Source organism: Nestor notabilis, unplaced genomic scaffold, assembly GCF_000696875.1.
Source record: "Nestor notabilis isolate BGI_N333 unplaced genomic scaffold, ASM69687v1 scaffold14446, whole genome shotgun sequence".
In the NCBI taxonomy this organism is placed as follows: Eukaryota; Metazoa; Chordata; class Aves; order Psittaciformes; family Psittacidae; genus Nestor; species Nestor notabilis.
Genome location: NW_009934336.1, coordinates 18874 through 28647, shown reverse-complemented (window position 1 = coordinate 28647; position 9774 = coordinate 18874). Strand labels below are relative to the sequence as shown.

At 44.4% G+C, this 9774-nt stretch overlaps 1 protein-coding gene across 1 annotated transcript in view; it reads left to right on the top strand.

Moving 5' to 3' along the window:
• Positions 1-225: 225 nt before the first annotated feature.
• Positions 226-9774, top strand: part of LOC104407891 (myosin heavy chain, cardiac muscle isoform) — a gene marked incomplete at its 5' end in the record, with an annotated part of 14819 nt that continues 5270 nt past the window's right edge. The window contains 7 exons of the mRNA XM_010017291.1: positions 226-422; positions 1423-1772; positions 2338-2462; positions 4792-4907; positions 6747-6939; positions 7637-7840; positions 8742-8858. Of these exons, the coding sequence (XP_010015593.1) occupies positions 226-422; positions 1423-1772; positions 2338-2462; positions 4792-4907; positions 6747-6939; positions 7637-7840; positions 8742-8858 (1302 nt within the window). The remainder of the gene's footprint in view (positions 423-1422; positions 1773-2337; positions 2463-4791; positions 4908-6746; positions 6940-7636; positions 7841-8741; positions 8859-9774) is intronic.

Below are 9774 nucleotides of genomic sequence, written 5' to 3'. Positions count from 1 at the left end.
ATTATATTAGCTAATATTATTTTTTATTAGCTATTTTTAGTAGCTTCCTCAGCATGTCACCAGTTCGAGATGACTCCAGACACTTCTTACCTCGCTTAGCCTAGACTGTCAAGGCTAGAGGCAAAAAGACAAAAAGGCTTAAGCCTCCCTTTGAACTTCTAGGGCTGTTTGTTTGGGTTTTGCTGTAGGTAACCCTGCAATGCTGTGACCTTTCTATCCCTGCAGTCCAAAAATGCCCTGGCTCATGCCCTGCAAGCGGCCAGGCACGACTGTGACCTCCTGCGGGAGCAGTATGAGGAGGAGCAAGAAGCCAAGGCAGAGCTGCAGCGGGCTCTCTCCAAGGGAAATGCTGAAGTGGCACAGTGGAGAACAAAGTATGAGACTGATGCCATTCAGAGAACTGAGGAGCTGGAGGATGCCAAGTAAGTGGATTACATGGGTTTCACTGTCCCCTCGGCTGTCGGGATTGTGCTCCCTGGGACTTGTTTTAGTGATAAGAAAATGGCAAAATGGTTGGAAAAATCTCTCTGCTCATTGATGTTGTTTGTGGCTGTCCTTCTTCTGTCCGTTCCATTTCTTGAGCAGGTCAATGTTTGTGCTGAGCCCTGGTCTACGGGGTGGTGGATGTGGATACTGGGGTTTATTTAAGAACTAACAAGATTAGATTACCCTACCTGGTTATCTTGCACACTCACTTGCTTTGCATAGCCCAGTGCTATGTTCCCTTGGTCTTGGCTTCCCCTCCCAGCAGGGAGATGATGGTTTCCCTGGGAAGGTAGGGCAGAAACTCATGTTGGCTTGTGCTATGCGGCCACTCGCAGCTACTAGTTTCAGGCATTATTGCACAAGGTCTCTGAGCATCTCCAGCACCTGCCTCCATGCATCTCTGATCTGCAGGGTCTTCCCCCACTTCCCACTTTATCCACCTAGCATCTACATGTTCTTCTTTCTGGGCCCTCCTTTCTTTCCGGAACCTCTTCTTGCTGGGACTAGCAGTCCCCTGTTTTCCCAATCTAAACAATCTATGAACAAAAGCCCAATGCACGACAAGCCTCCTAATTGGCAGTTCTGTCTCATATCTCTTAATTGGAGGAACAGGACACTTCATTTAGACCAGGTCTTTCCAGAATTTGCAACCAGACCATAGCGGTTACAGCTAGCAAGTAGCAAGCTGCTGCTTAAGAGTCTAAACTTTCAACTTCAAATATTCAGACACTTACACACACATGCACAAAATTACGTGCCACATGCCAGCATTCATAATTTAAAGTGGGGTTTTTGCCTATCATAATCCCTTCTCTCTAGAGGCCTAATTTCCCCTTCCCTTCTCCTTGCCACCCCAACTTTCCTTTTCAAAACGTGGAGTCAGTTTTTTCTGGATAACACGGGAGTGGTGACACTCAGTCTCTTCCCACCTGGCAGGAAGAAGCTTGCTGCTCGCCTGCAAGAAGCTGAAGAAGCAATTGAAGCAGCCAACGCCAAATGCTCTTCTCTGGAAAAGACAAAGCACAGGCTGCAGAATGAGCTGGAAGACATGATGATTGACCTGGAGAAGGCCAACTCAGCAGCTGCCTCCCTGGACAAGAAGCAGCGTGGGTTTGACAAGATCATCAATGACTGGAAGCAGAAGTATGAAGAGTCACAGGCTGAGCTGGAGGCTTCCCAGAAGGAGGCCCGTGGCCTCAGCACTGAGCTGTTCAAGCTGAAGAATGCCTACGAGGAGACACTGGACCATCTGGAGACATTGAAAAGGGAAAACAAGAACCTCCAAGGTAGGCTTCATTCATGTCCCATGTTCAGTGTGAGAGCCACAGCTGGAGATATGCAGGTGCCCGATAGCAGCTGTGGGGAAAGGCATTTATCTCATCCTTGAGACTAGCTTTCCGATATGTTTGGAGGCACTGACTGATGCTGGCGATAGTGGTTTAGAACACAGTAATTGGTACAGCCAGAGGAGAGCAGGCTTCCCTTTGCTCACCTGTCAAAGAAGCTCACTGGCAGAGGTGCCAGTCTCAGGGGAGGAACAAGAAAGATGACAGAGACGCAGTGGGTAAAGCCTAGGCAGCTCCCAAAGCAGAGCACAGTGCTGCTAGCCTGCAGATCACAGGTAAAAACTAAACCACTATAACCACCTCAAAAAGTTTTTACAAGAAAGTCTGCGCCTTTAAGTTGGTCAGGTAAAAGAAGTTGCTGTAACTGAAAGGAAGGCAGCGCTTGCGTACAGAGAAGCCCTTGAGGCAGCAGCTTGAGGCATGGGTCCTTCCATCCATGCTCTGTGACTTAAAATATGTTCAAGACATTCCAACTGCTGGATCCATCCATCCTTTTTTGTTTCAGAGGAGATTTCTGATCTGACCAACCAGATCAGTGAAGGAAACAAGAGCCTCCATGAAATAGAAAAAATCAAGAAACAGGTTGAACAAGAAAAGTCAGAAGTTCAGCTGGCTCTGGAAGAAGCAGAGGTAAGGAGGAAAAGCTCAAAGGAAGAGAAAAGAGTGTCTTCCTTTTTCATCCTCTCAACAACACAGCCAGTGTTTTCACTATAAGCGAATGCACCCTCTCTGCAGGCAGCTCCTCCAGCCTCGCTAGCCAGTGTTTTCAGGAGTGCCTGATGACTTCCGGAGATGTCTGCTCTAAGATCATCAGTGGAGGCCCTTTCAAAGGAGGTGCCTTGTAGGTTTTGGGGTTTTGTTGTTGTGTTGCAGGGTTTTTTTGCCCTTTCAGGAAGCTCAGACATCTTCTGCCCACTTCCTGAGAATCCAGTTCTTGCTTACTTCAGCACAGAGTATTTCAGTCTTTCAGGAAACAGGAACTGCTGAGAATTATGGCCTTATACTGTTTTATCAGATATTTTTAGTGTCTAGTTTCCAACAGCAAATTCACCATCTCCTGTTTTTAGAGAATAAGAAAACAAACCTCCTGATGACTTTAAATTTTATAAGGTCACAGATACTGTATTGGATACTGCAGCCTGCTTAAAAAGAATTGGTAGCAGTCTCAAACCAAATAAAAACAAGCCATTGGAAAATCCTTGACTCCCAGTAAGAGTTTGGTAAAGACATTTAGCATCTCTGCACTAATTTCTACAGCGACAAGTATGCATGTACCCAAGATGGATGCCTCATCCCAGTTTCCAACAAACAAACCACAATACAGGACAAGTCAACTGGCAATTCTGGTTATTCACTTGAAGGGCTCGGTTGCCAGCTTTTTGGAAGTCTGGTACATTAGCTGGCAAAGCTAAGAAGGGGTGTAGGTGTTGCAGGCTAGAAGCAATACGGCACACAGCAAGGGATTTTTAGTGCAGGATGCATTTATCTGGAATTGTACTCCAAATAATATATGCTCAAACAAACATCACCCAGTGACAGGGATCCATTAATACCTTACATGCTGTGCAACCTCTTTTGTCTGTTACAGGATGCTTTATACTTTGCAGGAATTTCACAGCCAAATAAACAGGTCTCATGATCAGAGCAGAGGAAAAAGCTTGCCTTTCTTCTATAGCTCTGAGATGTGGAGAGTGATTATATGCTCTGTCAGTAACTTTTTCCTAGAAAGAATACATCAGTTCTTGAGGGATCTAAGTGACACACTTTACTTTCCTGGGCTGTGTGGAATGGCTTCCTAAAGCTCAGTGATATTAGGAACTAACAAAAGTAAAGTGGTGATGTATCTTATTTTAATTGTGAAAGGAAGGGTTTAATGCAGATTTTCTCCCTTCCTTGTGTATTTGGGTCCCTGGCAGTCGCCACTGGTGACACAGTACTTCTGTGTGCTGTTCCCACTAATACATTGTGGCTCGTTGGCATGAAGTGTGGGTTTGACTGACCTGTAGCTGCTGCATGATGACTGGAGTTGGCAAAGGTTTTGTACAGCTTTGTCTTCAGAAACTCCATTCTGTTTCCATCATCTCTTGAGGGAAGCATAGTTAAGCCTGTGCAATTCTACCCTTCAGGGAGCACTTCCAAAATATAGGACGTTCAGTTCTGTGCTTTCTTTCCCAGTTTGATGTGAGCAGTAAGGAGACAGAATGCCACTGAGCCTGGTTATGCAAGACCTGGAAGTCAGAGACCCTGTTATTTCACTATGGGCTCTTAGCTTAGTTCTTGACTTCTGTCTTTAAGAGAAATGTACGAACAAAGACATAGGAACAAACCTCTCTTGTTTCATAGACTTGTCTTCATGTTAATTGGAAAGAGCAGACAGAGTATTTTTGCATTCTGTCACATAGAGCTGATGTCTGTTATTTCTTTCCTCGAAGTCACATTGCCTGATAAGATTGTATAAATGGGAGGCTTTCAACACTTCTTGATTTGGAGAGAGCTTTGTGTTCTGGGGGATGTGTGGACCCCTTCACTCTCCCAATTACAATCTTGTTTTAGCTTTTGCCTATCCTTTAGAGGCCTATGAATTTCTGGAGGGTGTCTGTACAGGGGTGTGGAACAGTGAACGTCTGTTGATCTCAAAACCACGCAGGCAAGGCCTAAAGTGGTTTTTGGTTTTGTCTTGTTTTTGTGAACCATGGACTGTTTGACAATTTGTCCTCTGAGGATTGTGCTGCTCAGTTTTCCAGCTGCCAAGTTACATCAGAAGGCAAATAAACGCATTGTTTTGCCGTGTGAGTTGCTCGTGTCCCTCCTAGCGAGAGAGGCAAGAAGGAAATAGCGCTATTGGGAATGAGAAGAAAAGTGTGAAGGGATCATCTTTGTGCAGCACTTTGTAATTTGGAAAAAACCCCAAACAAAACCCAACTCTTGGCATGCAAGCTCTTTTTGCTTTCTATTTCAGGGAGCTTTGGAGCATGAAGAAAGTAAGACCCTTCGGTTTCAGCTTGAACTTTCTCAGCTTAAAGCAGAGTTCGAAAGGAAACTGACAGAAAAGGAGGAAGAAATGGAAAATATAAGGTACTATGCAGGAAGCAGCATGTTTTTTAAGGGGAAAGTGTCTCAAAAGACCAGAAATATCCTCAAGACCCAAGCCATTTGAATGCACCATAAGTAGTTATGCCAGTGCAAGAAGATACGGCCCATATCAGAAACCAAGGCAGCTCTGACTATTTGCCAAAGGGTAGTCCTACAACATATCATTTCTTAGTTCAAATATTCCTGTCAGCTCAGTCTTTGCTAGTGTACACAAGTCCATCACACACATCACACAGCAGCTGTAACACAACTGACCGGCACAACCAAAGTCACAGTAGATGAAGGACCGCTAAGTCTATGTGTTTGTATGGAGACAAGTAGGTCTAGAGAGCTGCCTTCTCCTAGTCTTCTAGGATGGCTGCCTCCCAAGGTGATCCACAGGCAAAATCAGCAGCACTACCTCAGAGATGCTCAAACCTGTTATCTGAGCACATTCAGTTAATTTATGCAGTTACAGCTACACTGATTGTGGGAGGATGTGAGGAGCTTGCCATTATGTGTACACCATTTAGGTAAGCAGTGAGAATTGCAGTTACAGAAAGTATGAATATAAAAGGAGAGGAGCTTGTGGGTGAAAGGGATAAACAGGAAAAATGGAAAGCAATTAGATGAGAGGAGGGTGATGTCTTTTGTCTCTCCCCTCCCACCCAGCACAAATGCTAATCTGAGTTTCAGCAATGTGTATGTGCAGTCCTTCAGAAAACTCTGCTTTTGAGTTAGTCGGTGTTGCAACACTATTAATTCAAGCAGCATGTCATTGTAGATAGGTTAAAGGGTAGGGAAGGGGAAGTCCAAGGCCCACCTTGGCCAGGGTAAATAGAAGCATTGATAGGTTAATTGCTTCAAAACCAAGAATGTTTCATCCCTTTCAGATACTATCTTCTGATGTCCTGCTGATGTCTGGATTACAGACATCTCAGAAGAAGCTATCCTAATCAGTGCTTTTTGCCTCAGCGTCGTTACGAGTTGTTTTGCTGCTAAGTTGTTCAGCAGACATGCTGTGTTGCTCCCTGGGAGTCTAGGGGACAGTTCAGTATCTTGCTGAAGCAATAAGGCCCTCAAGGTTTTCCTTGTTGACTCTGTAATTTCCCAGAACTCCTACGCTTTCAGCAAAACTTGGCCAGCAGCGAGATAAATGTTTCCCTGTGTGAGTCATGTTCTGTGCTTTGAGTTATCTGTGGTTGTAAGAAGCAAAACTTTCATTAGAAGACTTGACTGTCATAGAGTCAAGAAAATTAATCACCTGTTTGCATTTGTTTGCTATCTTTAAATTGACACTAACCTGCCTTTCACAGGGGGACAAGCCTGTTAATTGGGTAGGCTTAATCTCTTCTAACTTTAGATTAGAAACCGTATAGAAACCGTAACACAGGTTTCTATTCCTGAATTATTCCCTTCATAATTAACACAAGAAATGTTTTTTTTTCAAAATGTACTTTAAGACACAATAAATTGTAGCCTACACATGCCATTTACTATAAAGAGCACCTAGAGTAATTAGCTTAGAATGTAGCTGTCTACCTTCAGTTTGATTAATCTCCTCCACTGACGCCTTCATAAAAAGGCTGAGATGTAAAACACCCCAGTAAAATGATTCAGTAAATACCCATGCTTCAAGTACTTCTTGCTATGGTCAAACCTCTACTTGCTGGAGTTTACAAGAGATCTGAGAGAACTCCTTGCTCCCATGTTGCCAAAGGAAACATGGGAGAAGGATGCTACAGGGTGAGATACTTACAGAAAGTGAAGTACTGTTGCATGTAGTTCTACATTCCTGCACAGGGGGGAAGTTGCTCCATTTGCCCTTCGTGTCTTCTCCAGGAGAAATCAGCAACGCACCATAGATTCACTGCAGTCCACCCTTGATTCTGAAGCCAGGAGCAGAAATGAGGCCATCCGGCTCAAAAAGAAGATGGAAGGGGACCTCAATGAGATGGAAATCCAGCTCAGCCATGCTAACAGGCACGCTGCAGAAGCAACAAAGTCAGCACGTGGCTTGCAGACACAAATAAAGGTACTCTGGCAACTGCCAGTCCCAAGTACTCAATGGTAGGTGGGTGTTGGGTTTCATTAACACAGAGCAAACAGCAATGGTGATGGTAGTTGAGAGAGAAACTACTCCCAAGGATGTGCAGAGTAAGTCCTTAGCGATCATGTCTGGCATAAGGAAATAGGGAAATACGGATTTCTTCCAAGACTTGCATTCAAGCTGGATGAGATCCAGTCATAAAGCCATTGCTGGCTACAGCCTCCTGCAGAGACAGAAAGCTACAGCCCAAGGAACTGAAAATCTATGATTTTCTTGTGAGCTGCAAATCCTTTAAAAGTGGAGAGTGTCAGCTGGCTGGAGTACAGGGAATGTGTGTATTCAGCTTTGTTGTTTGCTTCAGCATTTGTAATAGCTTAAAAAAGTGCTTTGCTAAGACACCTCTTCAGTCATTGCTTCTCCCACACCTGAGCAGCTAGTACTGCCTCGGGCAGAACTGTGAGCTTTGATGGGTTTGAACACACAGATTTTTTCCCGCCTTGCACCATGTATCACAAAAACTATCCAGCTTACAGTGTGGAGGAAGCCTTTCTCCAATAAAGAAGCACTGAAATTCCTGAGGTGTGTCCTGTGCAACCTCTGCAACCTGAGGTCTTCCTGTGTAAGCACAGCAGCTTGCAGTGGAAATGCACTGATTAAAACCCAAACATCTGTTTTGTTATAGGAGCTTCAGGTGCAGCTGGATGACTCGGGACATGTGAATGAAGATCTGAAGGAGCAGCTGGCAGTGTCTGACCGGAGGAACAACCTTCTCCAGTCAGAGCTGGATGAGCTGAGGGCTTTGCTGGACCAGACTGAACGAGCAAGGAAGCTGGCAGAGCATGAACTGCTGGAAGCCACTGAACGCGTGAACCTGCTTCACACTCAGGTTGGCTTTTCCTGTGCTCTCTCCTTCACTGGGTTAAACTGAGCATTGTCAGCGAAGCACTGACACAGTTTGTCCAGGGCTGTCGTAAGTCAGACATACCTTGCCCTCCTCCAGATGAGAAAATGAGGGAGAGGAGGTAAGTCACTCTGTAGATATGCCTCCTCCCTCCCTTCAAGTTAGCTGGAATTGATGAATCAGCCGACTGCTTAAAACACTTTCCAGAAAAAGCGATGGTGGAAGATAACCAGAGTAAATTTTATTTCTTTCCTTCTTCCATGCTGTAAAACCAGATTCCTGCTTTAGTTAAGCCATGTCGGGGATAGTGAGGCATTTCTTTGAAGAAGTGACACAGGAGCTGTGTTTGTGTAGTTGTTATTTAGCAATGAATGTTATTTGGCCAATGAATAACTGCAGAGGCTGGGTTCTAACAGTGGGTGTGCTGTGCAGGGCAGGAATCTACCCCATCACACCCTGCTGTGTCTCAGGTCTTTGTTAAGAGACACCTTTGGACTTGGATGGGTCGATGAAATGAGCACTGCAGTTTTTACAGGGCCATGGAGGGGGATGCCCCAACTTACCAGCATTTTTTGTGGGGCTTCTGTTTTAATCACCTCATTGACTAACTGATTATGGATCATTAGTTTTCCAAAAAGAACTCTCAGCCTATTGCTTAATTATTTTATTTGAACCAAAATCTAAATATTTACAGCTTTGAGAGTATTTTTAATGTTCCCTCAGTCTGAAACTATGTATGCGGTCAAGGCCAGCCCTTACCATTTGGGGCCTCCCCAAATACTGCTCTGTGTAATTCAGGAGCTGTGAAAATCAGTAAGCCTCTTAAGTCTCTAATCATCACTTTTCCTCCTTTTCCACTGTTCCTTTGGGAAAAACTTAATAACAGAACACAAGCCTGATCAATCAAAAGAAGAAGCTGGAGGGTGATATTTCCCAGATGCAGAATGAAGTGGAGGAATCGATCCAGGTTGCAGAGGAAAAAGCAAAGAAAGCAATCACAGATGTAAGTAGGCTGGTTCCTTGCTCACTTCTTTTCAGTCCTGCTACATCTTATGACAGCCAGAAAAGTAATACCCAGGTTGCCATTTCTGTGCATGCTACAAAACTCATCCAAAGCGCCCCCCTGTTATCTGGAGGTAACTGATGAAACTACAAAATAAAGCAGTCTAGAGCTGAAAAGAGAGGAAGTACCTTTTCCTAATGTTTAAGTTTTGGTTGGTTTGAGGTTTGGTTTTTTTGGGGGGTTATTTTGTTTTAGTTTGGTTTTGTGTGTGTTTGTTTTGGGTTTTTTTGGGGAGAGATGTTTTGGTTGCTTGGTTGGTTGGTTTTTATTTTCCCAGGAATGCACTTTCCATTGATCCTCAAAGTCTCAGGGTCTTTGCATCAGGTAAATCGCGCACCCAGATAAGCTGAACCAGTTCAGACTGAACTAGCGCTGATGTACACATAATCTGATGCCAGAAACAAAACTACTAAATCCTAAAGAGGTCACATCATATCAGCAGATAAAATGAAAGCTAAAACTGGAGGTTTCTGTGAGTTATATGTCTGGAATGCCTGGACAAAGCTGTTCCTGTTCTGTGGTCTTTACTGCTTGTCAGCTGACAGCAATATTACCTCCTGGCAGAGAAGATGCTGATTGTCCTTGATTCAGTTCCAGCCTGGATTGCAATGACTGCTGTCTTCTGATGACTGCTCAGTGATGGGTACAAAATCTCTAAAACTGGAGGTTTCTGTGAGTTATATGTCTGGAATGCCTGGACAAAGCTGTTCCTGTTCTGTGGTCTTTACTGCTTGTCAGCTGACAGCAATATTACCTCCTGGCAGAGAAGATGCTGATTGTCCTTGATTCAGTTCCAGCCTGGATTGCAATGACTGCTGTCTTCTGATGACTGCTCAGTGATGGGTACAAAATCTGT